Source organism: Achroia grisella, unplaced genomic scaffold, assembly GCF_030625045.1.
Source record: "Achroia grisella isolate CSIRO2021 unplaced genomic scaffold, CSIRO_AGI_Agris_v1 utg487, whole genome shotgun sequence".
NCBI lineage: Eukaryota > Metazoa > Arthropoda > Insecta > Lepidoptera > Pyralidae > Achroia > Achroia grisella.
In genome coordinates this window covers 330,249-357,416 of record NW_026712891.1, presented here as the reverse complement: position 1 = coordinate 357,416, position 27,168 = coordinate 330,249, and the positions used below count along the sequence as shown (strand labels likewise).

The 27,168-nt window shown below is 31.3% G+C and overlaps 1 protein-coding gene across 1 annotated transcript in view; it reads right to left on the bottom strand.

The window, feature by feature from the left end:
• LOC131845852 (uncharacterized) overlaps window positions 1-15,208 on the bottom strand; it is a 35,296-nt gene extending 20,088 nt beyond the window's left edge. Inside the window, exon 1 of the mRNA XM_059194991.1 lies at window positions 13,506-15,208. Coding sequence (XP_059050974.1) covers window positions 13,506-15,193 — 1,688 coding nt within the window. The 5' untranslated portion in view covers window positions 15,194-15,208. The remainder of the gene's footprint in view (window positions 1-13,505) is intronic.
• Window positions 15,209-27,168: the final 11,960 nt, after the last annotated feature.

Genomic DNA, 27,168 nt, shown 5'->3' with positions numbered 1-27,168 from the left:
AATAAATCTATAAGTATAATACTTACTGTATTTACACTTTACCTGGTATTAATTTAATTAAATTCCCTCTTAACTTTATATATTCGTCTGTATAAGTACTACTTGTAAGTATCTATATTTATGGATATTACTTTAATTGTCCTATTAATAGTAAAGTCTATAAAGATATAAATATTGATAGGAATATTGCATAATTTTAATAGCGCCTTATATTTGCGTTCAATTTCTGAAATTTATTCGTAGGGATACTATAGTATTATGTCTGGCAATATGTAGTGATTTATAGAGATTTCGTATATTAAAACTTTAGGCTTTTTCGTAATATTAAAACATATATATAATAACAAAATGTGTAATACTCAAATACAAATATTATTATTTCATACCTGTATAAATATTTGTGATTACTATCGAAGTTTGTAACGTGGATTATTATTCTGTAGATTAAAGATTTGTTCGTATATGTAGGGTTATGTCAAGTAGGTTATTCTGGTTAAAAGTAATTAGGAGGTAGATAAATATATGAACAAAAATGTAGAGTATACAATATTCACCGATAAGTATGTGTGTAAAATGACCTACTTGTGTCTAATTTAGATTTTATGATTTCGTTGCAAAAACATGCTTCTAACGATCACTTGCCTATATTCATCGCGACCGCATATCTTACTATGCAAAAAGTAGGTGTGCCGAATGTCAAACATTCACCGTATTGTAATTTGTAGGTAATCTAGTCCTTATAATAAATAACATGCATCACATCATCTATGTATGAAATGTATGTATGAAAAATGTAACACGCGTAAACGTCGGCTAAGTCTATACGATATGAAAAAAATATGTTCGTCTTTTCGGAGATATTTATAAAATCTAATATCGGTATACTAATAAAAGCCAAAACCACAGTTTAATATTTGTTTGTCTTTCAGTCAGTACTGAAATTTAATATAATTTTTATCATTGATGCACTAACTCAAAATATCCATGGCTCTATTATATTATTATATTATATGTAGTAAGAAAATCGTTATCCATTTTGTACTTTTTGACATTATTTCTCTCTTAAGTTTTATGAATTTATGCATTTTGGTAAATTTTAACATTTGTTTAAAAGAGCAACAGCCAAGTTATTGCCCATATTTTTGTATTTTGAATGGGCGGTAATAAAAAACTGAATTATCTTAAAAATCCTAACTTTGACATTAACATTTGAAATCAAATCAAAAATCAATTATTCATACAAGGACCATGGATGGTAGGATTCATGTTTTAGTCGCTTATGAAAGTATTTTTTTTGTATTAATATTTTTCCCTACTGTCTAGTTAAGTATACAGATTCAAATGAGAGGAACTGGCAAGAAACTCAAATGAATTGATTTCTATAAATATCAGTTTAATTATGTAAAACACATTTGACATATAAAGACATTTAGACCCACTAATTATTAAATTATGTCTAAAAATTTAAATTTGTAAAATGATAAAGATTATTTTGTAATCGATAAAAAATAAAATTCAATAAATGAATTCCTTAAAACATTATTTTTTAAGACGTGCCGAAATATCACTTTTATATGGGAACATATTAACTTTCAATAAGTTATTTTTGTCATTAACCAAACGGAAATCGAAAAAAACGAACATAAAATAATATTCTCTCGTACATAAAGAAGACGGTGCTACATAATAAAAAACTGGTTTTGCTCAAAACTGGCTTCCCACGTAGAAAATGAATTGTATTTAGACATTGATTATACAGAAATAAAAGACTAGTTTTGAGAAATACGAGTAACTTTAATGTCAGTCTAGTTTTTATAGAAATACTTATTTTCTCAAAGGTTTTTATAACTTGTAACAATTCCTCTACACATTGAAATCGAATCATATTCGAATGGAGAGGACATTAACTGTTATACTTAAATACAGTTAATAAGCAACTTAATGTTGCAGAAAATTTAATAAAGTTAAATTTATTGTATTCTTTGATAATAAAAAGGGAAACAATATCAAGTCATCATCATTCATTCATCATTATCATCATTCATTCGACACTACTTATTATATCCGATATGATAGAATTTTTTTTGTTACTCTTCTTACGTAAATTTTAGCATATACAAGAGAAGATGTTTTATTAGGTAAATACAGTCGTTGGGCCCAAGCAAATTCATTTAATTTTAAATAAAAATAAAATCTATAGCGTAGTTTTACGACAATTATTTCGACTGCCACGCAGTTATTTGGGTGACGGTTAAAATTATCACCATACTTGTCTTTATAACAATCGGTGCAGCAAGTACCTTAAACATATAAGTAAAAAAATGAAGATAAAAATAATGTAAGGCAAATATACTTTCAATAGTCTTGTATTACTACATTCTTATGTCTGCACATTCTTTAGGCACACATTATTGTAGTTAAATGAATATACTCATTGTACCTAATTAATAATCTGTCGCCATCTTGTCTAGATTTTCGTGAGATCCTCTAAACTGATAGGAGGTCAGAGTATCGATGCGGTTTGGGTGCGGCCATCGATGCGGGAATCTCGTTCCAGATACCGTTAAGTTACGTCGCGACTCGCGACATTTCGAGGAATCACCGCATCAGCCTTCATTACACACAGTCTATCTCAACATACATATGTTAACCACAAATAAGGCCATCTAGTTGATCATAGCCTTCATAAGTACCGCCTGACGTTCACTTACTATAATAATTTTATTTTACGAATTATATATACATATATACTTATTCATATTCTAAAGTCATTAATTATCCTTGAATTTATCTTTATGAAAATATTATGTATATATAAGTATATACTTGAAATTATACACTGTAGTTATTAGAAAAAGTCTCGTAAATTTGACTACCCATAGAACAGTTCTATGTGGCTCTGGCAGTATTCAATTGCCGTGACACAATGAACAGTTTAACTAAAAAACTTTATATTAGGTCCTAACATATGAAATTGACGTTTTGTAAGGGAGTAACGTGCAAAAATAGCAATGGTACATACTTTGATAAAATAAATATATTATATTTTGAAAAAGTACATTTTAGGTTACTCCCTTACAAAACAGTCTTCAAATGTAGATTCCAGATTTGTAGGTTACCGTGTTCTTGATAACAGACATGTACACAAACAAGTATACAAACAAAGGCTACGTATGACATCTGTGGATGGTTAAAAACTCAGATGGCTAGTGTAATTTCATTTTGTCCACGATATTTATGATATTAATTGAAACGATTCATGCAAATCGTTTCAATTAATGTTTAATAAATGAATAGTTGCTCGGTGTACTAAACAAGTCGATAAATGGAGAGTAGGACGAGCGTGTGAACAGGGTCGCAAAGGCTATTGTCATATCACTTTGTAATGTGTTGTATAAAACGTACTCAGATGTTCATTTATGCAGTTGATACAGGTAATTAGTTAAACAAGATCAAGGTGCCGATTCTAGTCTTCCGTATCTCCAGCATAGAATTCCTTCCATTCAATTAATAATTGTTAATTATACAAAAAGTGAGTAAACATTGTTATTCACAGCCGCATTGTTACAGTAGATCTACATTACAATTATACTACACGACTTTTACTTTAATGTCTTTTACCTATATAGAAGCAATATACAATACTACAAAGTTGTCGAAATATTATTTATGACTCTCTAACCTGTACTTATTTCTTTCATATTCATATTTGCTTTGCAGAATAATCAAAACTTTTTAGGACCTATTATTATCTACAATTTAAAAATGTTATCGCAATTTGTTCAACTCAGATTCACTAGCAATTGTGAAGTCGAGTAAATAGTATGAGGTAAGTGAATAAGAAAGAATCGATGGTAAAGTCGTGATCGGTGTCAGTTATTGTGATCATATAGGTACGAGTGAAAGTATGTATTACACACATAAATTTAATAACAGTATTAGATCTATTAGATTACAGAGACATCGTCTGAGAGCGCTGCAGGGCCAATGGCTGCCGCAAAAATACCGTTAGCTACAGACCACAGCATACCTACTGCTTACAATAAACACAACTTCGGACCATTTAATGTCAATGATAACTAATACATCTTATTTCTCTTACAGACTTATCTTATAAAATTAAATATATAATAACTATTTAGATTCTGTAAACAGAATTCCAAGCTGGCATAATCTCAGTTAGCAAAAAAATGAAACCTCTACAATGTAGGCACAGTGTAATTAAAATATTGCTTACTCCGGTTTGCGAAATATTTAAAAACTCTGTTGTAATTTCGACAAAACATTTCAATGAAATAAATACCTTGACGGAATTATAGTCAAATAAACCGCAAGCGTATTTAGAGGCGTCTCTACCTGTACATAATGTCCGTAAAAGTAAAACTAAAAAGATGATCCGTTATATTTAGAACCGAGTTCACAAATATGTGACCTGAAAATACAAATCATAGTCATACATAGTGACTTGCATATACTACATATATATATATGATTATATGCAATTATCGCATTCAAGAGCATTTTAGAGCAGTTAATCTACAGTACACCAATTTCTTAAGTGGTTCGGTAGTACATTTCTTTGAAAAGATTTACTAATTCCCATACTATATTATTTTCTATCTTATATTAAATTTGGCCTAAGAAATCCTAATTACATAATTATAAAATTGGAATTAAATATAAAGGTAACTATAATATAATTTTGATTAACTTTGACATTGGTGGTTTTGCGGTTCAGCACACCGCTTTACTTCTGATGGTCGCGAGATCGATTTCTCGAGCGGTGAAAACATTTGTATTCATTATATATATGTTCATAGTATGATTGTATTGGTTTGCATGTTTTCTATGTATATATTATGTATGTGTATACAGAATATATCTATCAGTTGTCTAGTACCTACCACAAAAACTCAGCCTAAGACTAGAGATGGCGCCGTGTGAAATGTGCAGGGTTATAATAATTATTAAAAAATATATATCAGTATTTAAGTAAATTATAACGAAATATTAGAATATCATTAGTGTCTGAATTCCGTATTTTTCGTCATATTCAAAACACAAAGTTATAAAATCAGGATAGGCTTTTATTAACATTTTGCCTTCATATACATTATCTACTACATCTTGTATGTATTTCAAATATTTAATTTTACAAGTAGGATGGATATGTATATCATTATTAAATGCTTTTAATATTCTTCACCTATTATTTTAGCCTTCCTATAGATCTTAATCACATTATTAACCTACCTACAGAATATTATTTATATGGACTGAAAGTATAAATTATTATAATTACAAGGTAGTAATTATTATATATAATCATTATTCTTTATAAGTTCTATGCACATTTCATACATGTGTCTTATAAATAATAATGATTATATAAAAACTGTTTAAATACAATTCCAAAAGAGATAAATAAGTACATTCAATTTGCATGTTAATAAATAAATGTAAAATAAATTATAAAAAATATACCGGAATAAATTTTTACTACACAATTAGACATAATTTTTAATAACATAATTATGTATGTCTAACCTGTTCATACCTATCAAGTATATGAGTAAAATAATATTACATTTGTGCAGTTCATCGCGTTGACATTTCTAAACTTTTTGACAGTTTGACACATCTCGAAGTACTTCACGAAATTTTCAACTGTTTTCATGTTTATGGGACACGTGGCACATATAATATTAGTAGATATGTATGTAAGTACATATAAAGTGTTAAATCACATAGAAATGTAATTATTCTTCTTACATTAACTTTCTTATCTATATTACAAAAAGTAAAACGGTACCCGCTATACAAATTACATGTGAAATAATTGTTGTCGATTAAGGTATGTATAGAATGGAGAATGGTACCTACAAAACGACCAGCAGCAAAATTTAAGTTTTTTTAATATAAGAACACAAATTTAGTCTCTACTTTTAGTGGCATATTAAATAGATATTCCTGACGAAATCCATGAAATATTGCATTTTATAAAATATAAACTATTAACATATGATTAATATGAAGATTAAAATTACAATTAATTTATAATACACTAGCTGTACCCCACGACACTGCCCGCCTACAGATAATCTAATGTAGATTACATTCTGTAGATTCCAATTATATAGATATTTAATTAGTCCGTAGAACCGTTTTAGTATTTTTGAGTAAGAAACATCGAAACACACTATAAAACGGAACAAATATAAGAATCAACCTTGTTTTAAAACATATAATACATATATAGTAAGAATAGTTACTTTAAGTAGCTGAAAACTGTAAAGCTAGGGACCTAGATACCTAACTAAACTTTAAATAACGAGCGGCGCAGTGCAGTAATTAATGCAGCCGCAATACTGTAGATGCCTTACTATCTGTAATAATTAATCACTCCTAAGTAGCAGAACTAGGCACAAAGGACGTACAGATGCAGTAAATAGTTTGTATCGGTCTGGGGTGTTTTTTATGAATATAATTTCTATGTACGTATTACACAAATATGTACATGAATCTCATATCATTTGTCTAGTACCTATAACGCAAGATCTTCTTAGCTTGGGACTATTGTATTTTATAAGACTGTTCGTAACAATAAATATTTCATGTACTTATCCATACTATATTGAATATTAAGATGAGTTCATGTAAATCTTCGTCTGAAGATGACAAAATCTAGACATTACAATACTGATTACTGAGCATCATTTATTTCGAATTCATTATAATCTGTTCGGGAAATATCTACTTACATAAGTAGTAATAAATTAAGCATAGCGGCTGATATACATATTATTTTTTTAAGTATTATTTGCGAGTTTAATTTTTCGGGTAATCTCTAGTACTCCTAATTCAAGAATGTGATTTTAAAAATTATTTTAGTGTTGTATAGGTCATTTGTTATGAAAATAACGTCACGCTACTTCCTTTAGAAACAGAGCTATAATGATAAATGTTGCCAAAACGGGGAAGATAAGACGTTGATTGAGTTACGCTTCAGCTAATAATATATGTACATATAAGTTGAAATCAATGTGTTATACAATATTGGCACAAAATGTGTCATATTAAGCGGAACTACATAAGTCATATGCGTCAATAAGATCTACTACACAGAACGTCAAGTTACAATGAATCACCGTTATTAGTTGCTAAATATACTTATTTCGTTATTTTTAACATGAAGCTCACTCATTATTGCGTAAGTATTATATCTATACACATATAAATAAAATTGGAGTGTCTGTTTGTAATGTTGTAATAACCATTTTTTACTACATGCATATGAATATAAATACGGTACATACACCAAAATAATATTTTTTACAATTTTTATCTGTATGTCTGTCTGTTTGTTACAGCTAATATCTGAAATGGCTGGACCGATTTAGACGGGACTTTTATTGGCAGGTAGCTGATGCAATAAGGAGTAACTTAGACTACTTTAATTTTAGAAAAAAGAAAGTTAATTTCCACGCAGACGAAGTCGCGGGAACTAGTATATAATATAGTAAAGAAGGTATATATTGTTATAATTAATTAATTATACACTTTAGAGAAAAAGAACACTGCTAAGTAGTACAATATTTTATGATGGTAATAAAAAAAAGAAACTTATAAAATAAAACTTAATACTTAATTTTTGTTTCAAAATTATATTTGCATTACATGACGTCATATTGCAAATTACAGAAATTATTTTCCTAACCAATCCAGACGAAGCATTCAGATTATTTTTTTATAATTAAATCTAAAAAAGCGCAGTTAGAAAAAAACTATATAAAACTGCCTTTATAGCTGTCAAACAGTTAATATGACGAGAAATCTCTATTTTAATATTATTTGTCTAATTAATTTGACGAAAACTCATGACATTAACATTCAAAGAAATACATGAATTGACTGCAGCTATGTTTAGATTAATTATATTGAATTTTAGAAATATGTCATATACTTTGCGAAAGCTGTGTTATTTTTAAGTATTTAAAATATTGTTTATACTATTTATTAAGAATAATTAAAATGTTCTTAATAATTACAAGTAAAGTGCATTGTCAGCAAACTTGTATATAGCGATACGTATTTTTAAATCTTTTAAATATGTGGATGAGTGGCATACGTCACTCTAAATTAGCTTTCTATGACAGTAAACTAACTTCGTAACTTAATTCTTTATTTTACTCTGTGGTCGTCTAAAATTGCACCATTTATCTACGTAGTTCGTATAGTACATATGTTACATTTCTACAAACGCCACAGACATAACACAGTGGCAATTAGAAAATCAGAATGGCGCAGTCTATAATTGCATTACCTACATGTTTACAAGACATTGCAAATTGCCACTGAACAAATTTATATAAACCATGCTTAATGAATAACCGTTAGGTACAATGTAGGAGTGTAACTAGTTATAGTACTAGAACTGTTGTCGACTAAATTTCTATATTCAAATAAAAGACTAATGACCCAAAGTTTACTGTTACTAACATTAATTGCATAAAATTACCATAAATATTTTAGCAAATTGTTATTTATATATTTAATTGGCGTCCCCGTATAAACTTATATACGTTTATATTGTTTCTTATCACGACTCTCCACCGTCCCACTGTTGGGCGACCATTCTTTGAAAAGCAAATAATTTAAAATTGACATAACTTATACATGTTGTTAGAGTAGCGTTTGTGGAAAACTATTTACAGGGTTTGGAAGACTAAACAGTCAGGTGATCACTAAATAAACTAATGTTAGGGGAGTACATTGACAGGTGAAAATGTACTTATGTTTTAGTTGTAATATTATGGTGTGAAAATTGAATCATAGGTGGTGATGTAACAAGTGAATTAATCTTAAACTTTTTTTATTCCACAGATTTTTTTAAAGCAGTTTATCATTGTTCCCAAGCCAACAGAACATAAGGTTATATTTTATTTCTACTTCGCCAGAAAAGAATGAAAGAAACAGACCCATCAATCACGTGAGCTAAATGAACTTTAGGCGTATGTATGTTGCGTCTGCTATCAAATATTTTGGAGTCATGAATCTTTATAATAGTTCATTATATCCGAGAGCAATACAAAGATTACATATACGAGTAACATTGATGTGTTTCGATATTTTTTCCAATTGATAGATGAGCTGCGTGTGCGCTTGCGATGAGGACTTTCTATTTCATGTTATGACATTATTTCTGACACTTAAAATTTTATAATTTGTTGAATGATTTTTGAATTCCATTTTCAATTTGTTACTTTTGTGTAATTATTTACTCAACGAGATCATTCATGTTATTCGTGTCTTTGTGTTGAAATTGTATTTGTGTATATATATTTATTTATTCCTTCCTGTTTTACATATATACACATTGGACGACGTCTGCCGGGTCCACGGTTACTTACATACTTAAAATATGCATATGAATGAAATGTTATGTTCACATTCAAACTTTATGCGCTAAAGAATTAGCCCCTTATGGCAGAGGCATCTATTTAGCAACGACATACGAGTAAATTACATTCATTATTACTTTGTCTAATGATATGCTTTTCTTATATTCGAATATATATTCGCTCTTTCTTATATCTTCGACAGCCTCGGTGGTCTAGTGGTTTAGCACAACGCTTTACTATCCGATGGTCGTGAGTTTGATTCCTCGCACGGTACACACATCTGTATTCATGAGTATGTTTGTTTGTATCGGTCTGGGTGTTTATGTATAATATGTATTTATTTACAAAAAAAAATGTATCCATGTATTTATATCAGTTGTCTAGTACCCATAACACAAGCTCTGCTTTGTCATGTGCCGTGAATTGTCCTGAAATATTATATTATATGAAAAATTGTTTAAATAATATCGTTTATATTGCGACCCTGTAATAAGCATTTTCAGCCAACTACAAATAGGTAGACATAGTCTTTGCCTGACTGGGGCACAGATGGCTGGCGCGCCCCGCCCGCTGCCACCCCACCATTGTACCCGTTAGTTCGTATGAAAATAGAGAAAGAAAACTTTCCATGTGTGTCACCATTCCGAATAAAATATTCTTTTCATTGTTTACAGTTGTTGTTCCTATGTGACTGTTAAAAGTATTGTACAGAAGAAACAATGACATTTCATATTACGTATGTACACAAACAAACCTAGTTTTTGGTACACTCGAAAATCGTTTATGAACTTTATATATATATATATATATAACTATACATGCGATCAATTATTAAAATAATATTTATTATTTTAATAACTGATCGAAAGTTCATTGCTTTGTGACCAAAAGATATTGTTAATCGTAGACATCGTGATCAACTAATACTTGCCATATCTCTGCATATGTTTAAATCCAATATGGCAACATATTCTTAGAATGATAAAATTTAATCATTGTCATTTACAAAAGTGTCGCAGGAATCTGAAGCGATTAATAAAAGAGCATCGATTTTATTTTTTTTGTAAATATTAGGCAGTAAATAAAAAAGTTTGAAATGTGACTGTTTTATGAATATGTGTACTGATTAAATTAAAGGGATGATATCAGATTTCTAGAAGCAATCAAAATTAACTTTTATTATGATAATAATATTAAGCAGTCTCAAACCTACTCTGAACACAATAATAACTTAAGTCCCACAGGGATCCTATACTATATTCACAAGTATTCTCCTAAACAGACGTAATTCGTATTAAACTTGAATGGGAAGTTAACCCCTTGCAATGAATATCCAAGTAAGGCTAGATGGCACCGATGCGCGGAATTACTACATAAGTAGGTAGGCTTCATATTCACACACTCACTAATATTTAATACATAAAATATATTATAATACAGATTATTTGAGCCTAATTTAACAGTATTGACGGCCTCGTTGGTCTAAGAATTTAGAATGCCTGGCTTCCGATAGTCGCAGGTTCGATTTCTCGCATGATGAAAATATTTACACACAGTAGCAGTATACTACGCATAACAGAAGCTCTGTTTAGTTTGGGACTAGATGGCGCTGCGTAAATAACATCTCAAATCAACATCGTAAATGACTCTACATCATGTGTGCATGAAACAGACATTACAAACCTACGTATACATATGTGGTTCATATACAATATCTCAAAGTGTCAAGAAATGTGACTAATGATGTTACATGTTTTGCTTTTCATTAATTTAAATGCACTTTGTTACAGTTACCTAATAATAATAAATGTACCTAGATAGTCTTGATAATTGATGTTGAAATTAAGCTACTGTAATTATCGTATACTTAGTTTTCGTTGAAATTGTACTATAATTGTAGATGACATACATATATGAAAATGTAGTAATTACAATATGTAATAGAGACTATAGTTTTCTTTAGAAAAATGTTCTAATTACTTAACTGAGAAAACTACCTGACAAGATGTAATTTTATACGGGAAATAACATTGAAATGCATTTCCAATGGAAATCAAATGTTAATTTTCTAACCACTCAGTCGACAAGTTATAAATGGATGTTCTCAATTGCAACCAGCGATTATTTCCCTAGGGTGAAAAGCTACTTTCTTCTTTTATTACACACTAACTACCATACAATTATCTTTCGTATCAATTAAAGCAACATGATATCATAACATGTTATTAAACAATTTTGGAAACATTATTGCTCTAATAGAAAAATGAGTTTTCAAAACTTCAATGAAACTTTCGTAACGGAATCACGTTTTTAAGTAAATACCAATAATTAGAGCGTTATACGTAAAGAAGCCACCGACCTGCAAAACGCTTTGCTCACAATAGTATGGATAATTAGTGGAAAATGGAGGGGAGTGACGGGTGAAGAAATTAGTTGTGGCCAGCCGCAAGCGTTTTTCCAGTAGATTGGCAAACAAGAGCTTTCAACCGGTTACACCGGTGCAAACATCACTGTAAATACTTAATGATATTATAATAATTCACGGCAGCCGTATAAATTGGACATGTGAAGGAAATTGTAGTACAATTATTAAAAATATATCTTAATAATATTATAAACGCGAAAGTTTGTAAGTATGGATGTTTGTTAGTCTTTCACGCAAAAACTACTGAATAGATTTTGATGATACTTTGCAGTAATATGGCATAAGAATAACACATAGGCTATAATTTGTATTGAAATTTAACGCGGGTGAAACCGCGGGCACAGCTAGTTTGTAACAAATGTATTAGATCCTTTTTAATATACCTAACTGGAATAGCAAATGACTGACACTACGGACATTACGTTATCATGTGACGCCCGTGATACCAGTCATGTGTTGCCCTCCCGGAGCACCAAGAAAAGTCAGTGAAATAATAGAATTTTGAGGTACCAAATATTATAATTTCACTGACTTTTCTCACCTTTCAGCCAAAACACAAGTTACAAAACTGGTTGTTTGAAAATATATAGAAAATTAGTAATGACAATTTATATTATGAAATATATAAACATATTACCTATATAAATAGATAATATTTACAGATTAATAGGTACACCTTTTTTTCTATGTCAAATGTAATTGGTATTCAAAAAGCAATATTTGCTTGACACTCTACTCATAGCTGCACTCCCAACTCGATAGACCCACTTTAAACTGTCAAATTAAAATACTTCTAATGCGTTAATCATCTCAATATAAAGTAATTTTGTGAAAAGTAGAAAATATTATATCTATTTAAATTTTAATGAAGTATATTTATTCCTTAAATTAAACAGTATTGGTCGAAAAACGAGAACTGTACTTTCAGATACAAAGGTTGACAGTACTACAGTACTATATGTATTATAAAATGCTTTCGCCATGCACAAAAGTCTGCATCTATGTGGTTTATTTCTCCAATAAAAGACAAACTTGTCTCCAATAAAAGAAAATTATCCAAATTAATCCGAACCTTGGAATGTTGAGTACTAATACCTACGAATATATTCATCGAAGTGTATGCGAGTCGAATGTTAAGTTCACTACAACTATACTCAAGTGGCGTTCCTCTTACTGTATTATAAGTAATATCTCTGACTACCTCATCCGAGATAGTGTGAGAGTAGTTATTTCAAATCTTTCACTGTCAATAATTATGTCGTAAATTTTAAAGCTAGAAGTACTCGATCGTAACATTGTTTATCGAATTGTATCCTCATCGCAATATGATGTTTTGTTCATTATATTATTTGCGCAAACCTATCATGAAAATGTTCTTGAATTAGTAGTTACTTACTACGATAATGTTTTACGTCAAAAGCAGATCACGCCCTAGAGTACTAATGTCCTACTTGATGAAAATCTACTTGAAATCATCGTACATGTTTTTCTACAAGTACAATTACGAACGAAAGTACGTAGCAGATCCGGTCCGTGTAGAATACATAGTAACATTTTTATAAGTAACAGGTCGTCAACATGAAAATAATTATTATAGTAATATTAATAAATATATATATATATATAAACAAAGAATATATAAATAAACAAACGAGTAAGAAACAGAGTGTTATACTTACACATTATCAGTGACGTCGCTTGACTCGTCCAATTCACCAATAGTATCTAAAGAGGCTCCGGAACCATCTTCACGTGTCTCAACGGGCGGTGGAGGAGGTGGTGCAGTCGGGCGTACTAGAGTCACGTCATTGTTATTACATTCTTTAAATTGTGGCTTAGGCACAAAATCGATCAACCTAGGTAGCACTTCCGGTGCAATAGTCTCCTCTGATTTATCAACATTATTCATTTCAGCTTCTGATCTCTGTAACCACGATTCAATACAATTCTTTTTAGTCGGAGTTAATAAAGACTCGGGCACTGGTGGTGGAGGGCAATCTGGAACCGAAATCGATTTAGGTTTCTTTTCACTCGCAGATCGTTCAATTTTCGTATTTCTTGGCATTGGCTTTGGTTTCTCGAGAACAGACTCCATTTTTAAGTCACTTTTAGTATGAATATTAGACTGATTGCTTTCTAAATTCAAAATATTTTGAAAAGCAGTGTTATTATTATTATCATTTTGTTGTGGTTTGTTAGAGACTGTTATAGTTTCCTCTGATATTTGTGTCGTTTTCTCATATGAATGATAACCATTAATATTAGACGTCTTTTCTAATACAATTGCATCTTTATTTATATCTGTTTGTTTTTCTAGAAATCTGTTACTTGTAATGTCTTTTAAAATATTAGAATCAATATTTTCGATGCAATTTAATACTTTTTGTATATCAATTGTTTTAGGTTGCATCGTTGGTGTAGAAGGAATACTGTTTTCTACAGAACTCGTCATAGAACCTAATCTATCAACTACCGTCGATATGGAACTACCCGTATCATCTGATTCTGCATCTCCGAATACTAGACATCTTTCCCATTCTGTAGATAATAAATCTATGTAAACTTCGGCTTCTGGTGGCATAGCTTTACCATCAGATAGGCGTCGTACTAAACGTCTTGCCTCTTCAGGCGACCCTTTTTTTAAATATGCAATACTCTCTTTACTTTGTCGATGGATATGACTATCAAAAGAGGACTTCCTTGATAATTTAGTCATAGTACTGTATCCGTTGTGTTGGCTATTTATTATTATATCTTTATCGCCTTGTTTTTGTCCTTCATTATTAACTGTATTTTGTTCACCAACAGTTTGAAGAATCTGTTTATCTTTAAAAGAATTTTTCTTGCCGAGTTTTCGAGGTGGAACCGGTGGCGGTAATGTTGTTGGCCTTGTCATATCTATGGTAGGTTTTGAATTAATCAAAATAGTATCTGCTTCCATGTTATTGGTAGTTTGCTCATCTAATTCAAAATGCCTTACTAAAAGTGATAAAGATTCATCAGAGTCTTTTAATCGACGAACACAGTCAATTCTTGTAAGATCTGAAACAGATATTCCATCTATAGCTAAAATTTCGTCACCGGGTATAAGTTTACCCCAAGGAGTACCAGCATTTGCAGCAGGACTATTATCAGCACATGACTGCACAAGAAGCCTTCTTACTTTCTCGACTGCAGCGGAACCACCTTCAAATTTAAGTCCGAGGCCAAGACGCTCTCCTTTAGGTCGGCGTACTATCACCTCAGAAGCACCAGCAGCTGCTCCAACCGTAAGTACAGTCACAAAAGTAGAGTCGTTCACAAGAGGCCGACCTTCGCCTACCGGAACTATAGTGACGAAGTCCTCACCTGCCACGTCTGCCGCCATACCGCGTATAACGCGCGCCCGCGCAGTATATATCGGCGCTTTCAGTCTTAACGATTCTGAAACAAAAAATAACAATGAAGTTGACGTAATTAAGCTGCAAGACTGTAATAATTAAATTGCACACAATATAGATGGTACACAAGAGCTTAACTGTCCGTTCTCTTTCACTGTTACAGTGTTCTTGAAGGCGTATGATTAAGCAAAATCGGAAACGTTCAATTCTCTTCTTATTAACGCTAATTAAACAGGTCTGTACCGGCCACAATCACTAATATGTAAATAAACATAAATTAAAAGAAGTTTGGAATTGTCAATAATGTCACTACGACAAAAAACTAAAGTGTTTATATAACAGTGCACGTAGCTGTATTGCCATATTTATATGAATCTATTAAACCTGCTGCTAATGGAAATGTTAATTGAGCGCAATAATGAACAGTATTTATTATTTATTATTTACAATTTAATTATATAAAGAATAATAGGATTGCAATGTTTATTTTATTAGTGATTAAATTATATTTTTAAAAAAATGGATGGATGTTAGTTTTGGAATATTTATACATTTTGTAATAAAAATCGGAATGTACTAAATTATCCCCAACTCATACAATTGAAAACCTAACCTGTCAAAGGTTGGGTTTTAAATTGCATGAGTCATTACAATCTAAGTTAATCGGTCATTTTCTTTCTCTATTGATTACCGTACCTATTATTTGAATATATATACTTATTAAAAAAACCTAGGTAGATATGAAACAGCACACGGAATGGCGCAAATAAGACCAATATTTCAACAACAGCTTGTCTAATGGTCATACGCCTACTTCCTATTTGCCTTCCTACTTACGGTCATTCTGAACTTTCGTCGATCAATATGAAAGTATAACGAGCGTGTTTGGGAACGTGTTGACCACAAACAGTCGCATCATGGTATGACCGAGATGTGGGTTAGTAGCACCGGAGGCAGCGCAGGCGTCGAGTTGCCGGTATTCGCGGAGAGCCGATGCATTAGCATAACGCCTGGGGCTGCGGCCCGTTATTCCTGGGTCCCGTTCAAAAGGGCCAGTCATTCTCGCAGTTTCTCGACATTTCCAAGTTAATTGTTGAACCAAAGTTCACAATATGGTACTACAATACTTGGAAGAGTTTGTTAGGTACTTTCACTGAAAGTAGAACAACAGTTTCCCTATACAAATGTTTATTTAATTTATGGGTAATAATAAATAATTTTGCTTTTAAAAATTATACTCTTTGCACATTAATATAATTTATTGGACCAATTTCCTCTTTGACATTATTTCTTTTCCTTTGATCCTCGTAATATTTATATACACGTAATATTTTATCATACTTGTAATTATTTAACATGCACATAGTACATGTTACATGTAATATTTTCTAATGTAAACTATTTACATGATGTTCAACAAGTACGTAAGTTAACACCTGTACCTAAAAATCAAATTTCAACGAAATAATAGCCGTGCCCGCAAATTATATAAGCTTAACTTTACGAATTCATAGCCAAGCATGATATTTTCGAATCCCTGATCACGATTGTACGACATTCACGAATGACCTCGGTTGCATACAATTAAAACAAAATGAGTGCAAACACTGTCAGCATTTTTGTTTCAAGTCTGTCTGTGGATATTCGTGCGTAAACAAAGAGACGTTGCTGCATCACATACAAATATGGTATTGTTTGAAGATATCTCGTAATTGAATCTTTACACCGTATCGCACTACAATACAATAGGTCATGTTTATTGAATACACATTATTAATTTAAAGACGATACCGGTACTATAAAAGCTATCGACGTATTTAATATTTAATAATTGCTACTGTACTATGAAAAATAATATTTTAGATTGAATACTAACAATACTCACATTAAATTAAACTAGTCAGAAGAAAATCTGGAAAAACTATTTCTTCTAAAAAGACATAGTAGGATGAATTTGAATGGTCGCCATATGATACTTGTAGTATCCTGATCCTAACACAGATATCTGAGTTTAGGCTTTATTTACTATAGTATTACTTTATATAATTAACCTTATTAATTATATAAAGTAATACTATTTATGAGCTCCATTTATATACCTAATAACAACAATTAAGTAAATAATCGAAAATTGTTTTATTTTTTTAATGCTACATACAATGTATGTATATCGGTACTTTGGTCAAGCCGAATAATAGATCTACGTATAGATTATTGAGAAAGGAAATCGATGTTAGGTATCAAAGTTTCTCTACAGTATTTTAAGACAATTGTAACATTCCGCGATGTTGTTCTTATATTTTATATATTCATTTACTCTCGTCTTTTAAAATAATATATTATAAATAAATAATTATATCTCAGGACAATTCGCCATCTAGACCCAAGTTAAGCTAGCTATAGCTTGTGTTATGGGTACTAGATAATTGATACAAATACATAGATACATTTTTTGTCTTAAATACTATATTATACATAGAAACACCCAGACCGATACAAACAATCATAATCAGAAATTTTTGTGCCGTGCGAGGGATCGAACTCGCGACCATCGGAAGTAAGGCGGTGTGCTAAACCACTAGACCGCCGAGTTCGTCAATATTATTACCTATTTGTTTATTAAAAATTTAAATTATAATAGCAGCGAGTATAATAAAACTAGCGACTGTAAAATAAATAATAATAATAAAAAATGCATATATAAATATAACAAAAGACATGATGCAAATATACAAAACCGTTATCGTTATTGGACGCCGCATCTTATAATATTATTATTATAATATCGTAAGCGTATTCTTCTTATTCATAATATAACATAAATAGGGCATGAATATTCATTATCATTGGTAATCTGGCGTATATTTTATTTAAAACCCGCCTTAAGTGCCTGCAGCCAATTATACAGCTAGTGCACATTTGGGTGAACTGTAATATTTGCCTTTGTTTTAACTATCATACTTATACTCGTAAATCTATTATACGTAGAAACGCAAATGCCGAAAATTGAGCAACAGTTACCTCTAAATATATGTCATTATTTTAACATATGTTAGAACAAAAAAACCACATGGTTAATATATATGTACTTGCTCTAAATTATAGTGTTCCTTGAATGTAATATTTTATAAACAACTGGATTTACTATTTGCCCTCTTATAGTCTTAGTAATGATTAAATGAAGAGGATAAAGGACAGATCTTACCGCTTGTTGCTTTCAGTATGTTTGCTACTATAAATCATGACTACAGACGAGACTCAGTAGAAATATAGGGAGGGTTTATCCCGAATGTGGCTAGAATAGCAAACAATATGTTGAACCACATAATGGAAAGTGGCAAAAGACTCCTATATCTAAACATAAACACTTAACATCACAAAACAGTTCCAATCTTACCTTATTCTTGGTATTCCTATAGAGTACTATATTATAACTTGAATTACAACAAACATTGTACTTTCTTTTAATACGACTAAATGTTATTTAGGAATGTAGATTTACGGGACGTAGTAACCGTTATGAATTTTCAAATTCTTACTGTTACCTTTTGTTACTCATCATTAGTCTTATCTCTAATATTTGGCCATATAACTAGGTCTTATAAGACCAAATAAAATCAGTTACATTATCAAAAATGTTGTCTGATAACAAAAAACTGTAAACTATCTGCTATGTTAAACATTGCTATCTGGTTATCACACGATCAAGATAAAAAATATAATTACATGCACCATATTTGAGATGATAACGAATTTCTCCGATGCAAATGAATCAAGTAAAAGGTTGCTGAACTCAAACAATAGACGGATCGTCAAGATTTTGGCAGGTGACCTATTGATCGTAAATTGTTGAATCAATCTTACGAAGACGCCTATTAGAACCAAAGTACTTAAGAAAACAACGTATATATAAATATAGTTGTTCTACTAACGGGTACACTTACTCTACTGAGCGCACTTGTCTCAAGATACATCTAAAAAATATATTGTAGTAAAAGTGAAAATATATTTTAGCATCCAATATATGTACTCAGAGGTTTGTACTGTATGAATGTGTTAAAAACAGTGTAGTCTAAATAGGTTTACCTCAAATTAAACTATGTCAAAATGAAGGTATTTCTGAAACTTAATGTTCTCATTTTTATACAATATATAGGCGGTATGACACGATTACCTTATACCTACTGAGAAGACTTTTACTGAAAAGAAAACGGTCTTATTTACGGAACTATCATTTCTCTATTGAGCAACTTTATATTCTTTTTCAAACAGAAAATTACACTACATCAGTACCCGTCTATTGTTTTTTTGACATTTATAAAATATATATTATGTAGCGAATTATCATAGTGCAGCAAAAAGAGACGCAACGACCTTGCATGTTTCGCATCCATGCAGTAAAAACTAAAACTGTAGTAACATATAATCGAGCTACAGGGATGCCAATCGTAAGAGAATTCACGTACACGTTGAGATTTTTGCGCTTTGGTAAGAGGACTCTCTGATCGTTGTAAAAGTATGTATTAATTTGTGATTTTTTCACCTGTAGAAGTCGCTTAGAGTACAATGATAAGAGAAATACATATTTATTAAGCCAATTAAATTAATAAATGAGATGGTTTTACTTCTTTTTACGAGGCCAAATAATTTAAGATCGGCAACCCTGCAATGCTATTTCAGCAGTAACTAGACTAGCGGCGAATCGCAGTAGCACATCTAATTAGGTGATCCTCGGAATTGTGTAAGACGCTAGTATAGATATGGTAACTGGTAACAGGCAGCATTTGAACGTGCACCCCAGTACGTGCCGCCGTCGACTGATTGCTTCGCTTATTTATGGCTCTAGCCTGTGTTGAGTACCTCCGCGTGTTCCAGCAAAATATTCCCATTTATTTATACTGATACAATGCATGTACTGTTTACAAAGTCAGTCGTATATATATATTATAAAGCTATAAGTAACACAGGGTTTATACTTTAATAAGATATGATATGTACTTAGAAAAATATGTATGTATTCCTATATGTCGCTAAATTATTTGCCTATATACCTAAATTTGGCTATTATGAAGATCCTTTTGTGTCTTAAAAGAACATCAGGAACATCAACGTTTCGTACACATGATTACGTATTGTATATGTATTGTAACAACTTTATTATTAATAAATACAATATGATTTTAAAACAGGCATAATAGGAGTAGTAAATAATAGTAACTCGTTACATGTTACAATTTAATTTTAATAATATAAAATTACTTACTGTCCTGTTATTTATTTAAATAAGTTTTTTAATTTAAAGAATAATTTCTATATGATTTAATTTAAAGAAATTAAAAAACTTATTTAAATAAATAACAGGACAGTAAGTAATTTTATATTATTAAAATTAAATTGTAACATGTAACGAGTTACTATTATTTACTACTCCTATTATGCATGTTTTATAATAATATATACAAAAGTATATATTATAAATTGTAGTATTATTTGATACCTCGAATGTAAATAAATTATTATTCATAAATACTATATAATATTCATTGTGTTTATAAAAAACTTGTTATGTATTTTAGACCTTCCTTTTCTAAACTTGTTTAATTTTAACATTATGTAAAAATAACATTTTCTATACGATTTTGCAATTTTTACTTTGACTTTCGAACTTATGACTCCATCGGCGCGCGACATTTACATATCGCCAGATAAATCGATGTAAGTTAGGTACCTACCACAAATAAGCCGGCTATAAACATAGCTGTAGGTGTCTATACATAAATACAAATTTAATAGATTACAACAAACATTGGACTTTATGGTTGTCTAACACGAAATTGAAATAAACCGGATAAAATCTTCACTTTTGGCGAGGCGCTGCCACAAAAGGCGAGTGGTCCAGACATTATCTAGATAATATGTCGCCGAAAGAGCGGCCAGAGGACACTACAAACGATAGTCGCGGATCACAAGGTCCGATAGCCCAAATTATATACTTCTGGAAGATTTATGTTCTGAATTAGATTATGTTGGATGTCTACAAAAGATAGCCAAACAGAAAATCTCGAAGTAATTTTCATGAAAACATCAAACATATGTATATATCTAATAATATTAATTATTTATTGATTAATTTAATGATGAGTATTGTAATATATTTTTCATTGTATGATTAAATTGTGGGTACTTACATGTACTTTAAAAATTTAGTCCCGTACTCTATCTGAACGTACTTATATAAATATTTGTAACATTTGGCAAATTATCCCTTCGTAAAAATTGTTAAATTCTGTACAAAATGGTTGAAATAGTTAACAAGTTAAGGAAGGCGTAAATTTTCCCCTACGGAAATGAATGACGTCACGGACATCACAAAATATTCTTTAGAAATACTGAGGACTAAATAGCATGGATAATTTCATAGTCTTATTAAGCTACGGTCTCCCGCAGAGCAATATCGGTCTAATATCGCCCACGAATCCGCAATGTAAATTATAATAAACTAGATAAAAGCAACATTACCTTCGGGATTCATGTCGGGCCAAAGTTTTCTGACAGGCGATATATCATCGCAAAGAACAAAAAAAATATTTTCTGCAAATCGAATTTTACTTTCAAGTTCGATTAAAACACAGCTCTAAATTGCGAAAACTGTCGTGGAATCTTTCTCCAATGATAAATGAAAGTCCGATCACAATTTGATTATACGAATTTTAACGGTTTATTAAAAAGTATCTAAATGTATCAACCTGACAAAAAGTTTAATAAAATGATAAGTAACTGATATCTACTTAGCAAAATTATAAAATAAGTGTAAACCACTATTAATTACTGAGATTTAGGACTTTTAAATGGCGTTTGTGTTTCTGATAACCGCAACTGTTTAGCAGTACTGCTTCGTTTACATACTGTCGCAAGTTTCATTCCCGCACAATACAAACTTTTGAATTAATTACTTACTATCTATTAACAATATATATATATATTAAAAATATAAAAATCTCAACATTTTAAAATTACCTCAAGGAGGAGCCTTGCAATTAGATTGCATATTTTTATGTAATCTAGAATATCAATTCTATTCAATCAAAATTATTTCACTCCTTTATCTACGTATAGGGATTCTCCCTTTTTCCCAGAAATTCTGAAGCAACAAATGTAATAAAAAATGGAATATCCTAATAAAAACCTTTTATATAATACTCCACCTAAGCTAGCAGGCCTACTTTTAAATACAAAGCTCTCATTCTGGACCCTCTTAAAAAAAGTATAAACATTTAAAAATGAGGGTTCGTTGTTCTCATTTTATTGCCTTACGTAGGTAGATTAGGTAGGTTGCGACTAAAGCTAATTTATTATAATATACGAACCTAACTATAATAAATTAATTCTAAAACTAAAATAACGTTCGCAAAACAGACCACGTATCTAGTTACACATTTTATATATATCTAATTAAAATTGCTGTACCTACTTTCATATAAGCATATAGTAGATAATTGTAGGCGGTGGCATCGTTACCATGACATCAGAGCCGCTGTGTCCGCGGTCCTCTGCCAAAAGGTTAACATCCTATACCGTCAGACTGTCCGTGCTTAACCAATGAGCTCAATTTCGATGCCATCAATATCAAAAGCCTGTTTTACGCGTCGGCTGTCCGCGGAGACCGCTACAAACTAATATTTGATCTCATGAATGAAATCGATGCCAAACAATTATTTTGGTATCTACATCCAAATGCTTTTGAAGTGTATGTACAATACACATCCATATTATATTAATTTCACTGGAGGTTCCTGACCATACAATACAATTTACAAAAATAAATGAACAGTAAAACTACTACCAAGTGTGTTAATTATTAAAGAAAGGGAGGATACTAGTCACTCCATTTCTGGCAATGTTAATTCCTACATGCGATTGGGTTAACTGATTTAACTCCATTGTTATTATTCTATAATCCACTTAGTACCAGCATACACCAGTATCTCTTATGCGCCCAACGTTTCATCATGTTCCATAAAAAAATGCATCACTGTTTGGACCTCTACAGAAGATATTAATAAAATAGGTATTCAATTCTATTACTATGCTATGTGATGTAAGCTTTCAATATTGTAACTCGTACCTACTGTACGGAATGTGCAAATATTTACCTACAACTTACATAGCCTATGAAAGCCTATGCGTGCTTATATTAAAAACAAAGATAAAATTAAGTACTTATTACTTAGTATTATTAAATGGCTAGATAGCCATTTAATAATACTAAGTAATACATGAGATCTTTAGGCAGATGCCTAAAGATCTCATGTAAGAGTATTGAATAGATGTCGTATACAAAGTATTTACATACAGAGAAAAAATAGACAAATGTTTATGCTGTATTAATTAAACCTGATTAACGAAGAAAACATCGATCAGATTATTTAATTATTGACCAATTTTTATGTATTTTCACGTATCTAAATACCTGTTATCTCTGTACAACCTGTTGATAGGTTGATATTAATTATAAATATTAAAACTATGTGCGACATCAATAAAAAGTATAGGACAATACTATTTCAAAACAATACCTATGTTCGCTGACTCCTAATTATCATACTTTAACAAATAAAACAGAACGTAAACAAATAAAAGGGTATTAATTCTTATGCAACTGGTATTTACCATAATAATATTAGATAACATATGAAGTTTTAATGTTTAAACATCGATGAATATTAATCGTCCCATATCATGATGCCACCGAGAGAAAGCGAATTCCAAATCTTTTTGTTTCGTGTAAATATTCGTTAATCGATTACAAAACAGAAACTATTAAACTTTCTTGCTTTGAATCCAATGATTATCTAATCCGAATCGTCTAATTAAGGGAACAAAGCAGTGACTGATTGACGTCGGTATTCGTGAGACCAATTGCTTTCACTTTAGAGATGAGGATCTTGCACTCGATAATATTTACGTTACGAAGGTGTGGGAAATGTCAATGTTCTGGGATGGTCTTGCGACAAAATTAAAGATGATACGACCTGATAAGTAAACAGTGTTCAGAGGTCGAGCAAACGAGAGTGATGTGAATAAACAAGTGGTGATTTCATTGTACGTTCGCACCACTTTATAAACTGTTCATTGTGACCGAGTGCTTAAAGTGTATTGCACACTATTAGATTGTTTGTATTACATTAATATATAAATATGTAAAACTAAACTAAACTAAAAAAAACTATTTGTAATTCAATAAGGTAATAAATTCTTATTATTAAATGTTTACTGAAGCAATTAAAAGGAATAGATTTTTTTATATTAATAGAAGATGTGAAAAAATCCTATTTTTAACCTACTGCACTAACACTCTGTGGCCCACCGAGACACGGTAAAGGCGGGCGGGAAAATATTGTATAGGAAGAGTCTGTCGGGCGCCGCAACCGCCGAGACGATCAACGGGTACGCACCGGGCGGCGCGGACTACAAAAGGGACGGTCGGGATCGCACACAGCCTCGCTTGGCCGCCCCTAATCTCATTAGGCACCAACACGCGCCTACCTTGCTGACCTTATCCGACAAGGGTACTTGCATAATTGTGTCTTATTTGCCTCACCTCGTTTACTTTCCTCGCAACACAAACCTCAGTCTAAACACAACTAAAAATTTACACTTACCCAAAATTAAAAAAAAAGTAAATGCAACCTCCTTCACGTTTGTATGATCAAAGTCGGTAAAACACTGTCAGCGATCTCATGAACGTACGGCACAACAACATAGTCCTTCATTTGCGGAATTCGAATGTAGAGAGGCGCGAGTGCAACTGTAGTTATGCGTTATCACGGCGCACACGGCACGGGCGCAACGCGAGCGAGCGTCGCGACGTCGGCGGCGCAGATCGGATTGTGCGCGCGCGCTGGCAGTGGGGCCGACCGGTCGCAACCAGGCCGCGCTCTCACCGCGCCGCTGCTGGCCGCCCTGCCACTATGTTGCTTGATAACCGCACTTGACACCATACAGTGTTCGATCGACAAGAAAGTTTCTCGTTTCTATGTCATCGATGCTAGAAAAATCTTTAACCACTTAAGATCCGCTTACTGAAACAGTTGTTCCCTGTCGCACCTCGTCGGCTACTGGCTAAATAATAGAAGCCTTCAGCAGAACGAAGCCGACTCGACTATCCTAATTGAATTAGCCAATTCCTTAACATTGTTTGCGTACTTTATAACACTACTGAACATTCCAAATTACAAACAGTAATAATAGTATTACTACAATATATTATTTTTTCATACGTAAGATCATTACTATTATTTGACGTCTGTTCTTGTACAGTTTAAATGGTATTTATATAAAATTCTCGTGTCACAATGTTAGTTACCATCCTCTGAAACGGCTTGACCGATTTTTATGAAATTTTATATGCATATTCAGTAGGTCTGAGAATCGGCTCCTATCTTTTTTCATACCCCTGAGTGATAAGGGTTGTCCACCCCTAACATTATTTTTTTATTTTTTGGGCAAATATTTTTACAATGTGATAATAAAAAATACATACAACCCTAATTTTTCACCCTTCTATCACCAGCGCCTATTTTCTAATAAGTAGTTATTGTAGTTTATATGGCAAAACAATGTTTACGGGGTTAGCTAGCTCAATTATAGCAAATACGATACAATAATATCAATCTTTCCTGTAAAGTTAACCTAACCGATAATTTTGAAAACTACTTTTTTATCTTATTATTTTAGTCTATACTATTACATATCTACCTATTTCAATTATGGAGTGAATCATTTACAAATTAAAACGATGTGCAGCGAAACTATCTACGGTATTATGAAGCATCTCAGAAAACAGAACAGTTAAACCAAAACCTACTTTTGATTTATTAACCGAGTTTCTGTAACGGGACAACGACATGTCATTTAATTTCATTTCATGATCAATAAGTGATTATTCATCAGCACATTATTCTTGAGATAACTGAATTAATAACTGATTAATGCGATTCACGCTTTCCGATGTGCATTATGAAAGATTTTTGCTATCAGTTATATGTTACTTTTAGATATTGTCATTAGGAGAGATTTTCTCTCCTTTTCTATATAAATATAACTGTGCAATACATTTCCGTACGCGTAAATTTATTAAAAGGAGCTACAAGGTTATTGATTCAGATACTCATATGTACATTGATATTAAAATTAGTTATTAAGTATGAGCTAAGACTTGGGGGTAGATATTGTTTAGATTTGATCTAATAGAAATGTTTATCAGGTAAGGTTTGTGATGTATGTATAACTCAGTTAAGTAATGTATATAATATAAATTATACTTTACAGATTGATGAGACTCTTTGATCATATATTTATATAACATAATACATATAATATAATTATAGGAAAAATAATAGATTTGTCCTTTCTCGTTTCTCTAACGGTTAACTGATAGAGAATATGGGCGAGAATATGGCATTATGGGCGCCAAATTGTATAAATAAATAAATATTCTGTATATTTATTTATTTATTATTTTATTGTACTTATAAAATTATACAATTTTTCAATTACAACTTTTCCGAACAAGCATTCAAATGCTACAGTTCTAAGGTACATAGTTGTTTAGTATAAATTTTTATTTTCCTGGAATAATATTTCTAACATATTTGCTCATTGTTAACGTTGATGAATGTTATAACAAAACACCAGATTCACTTCTTTGGATTTAGGTAATCTAAACATTTATTTAGTAGCTAAAACATAAGTAGTGTAATATAAGTACCCTAAACATGGAAAAGTCAGTCAGCATTTTTCTCATTTCAGGTTAATGTAAATCGATATCTCCCTCTATGGCTGGTAAAGTAGATACCCATTACCCAATTACTCTTACTAAGGTTCGAACAAACATCTAATTATGAACTACCAACACTTAATAGTTTAACGAAACCACAGGAATCTTGCTAAACAGGAAATA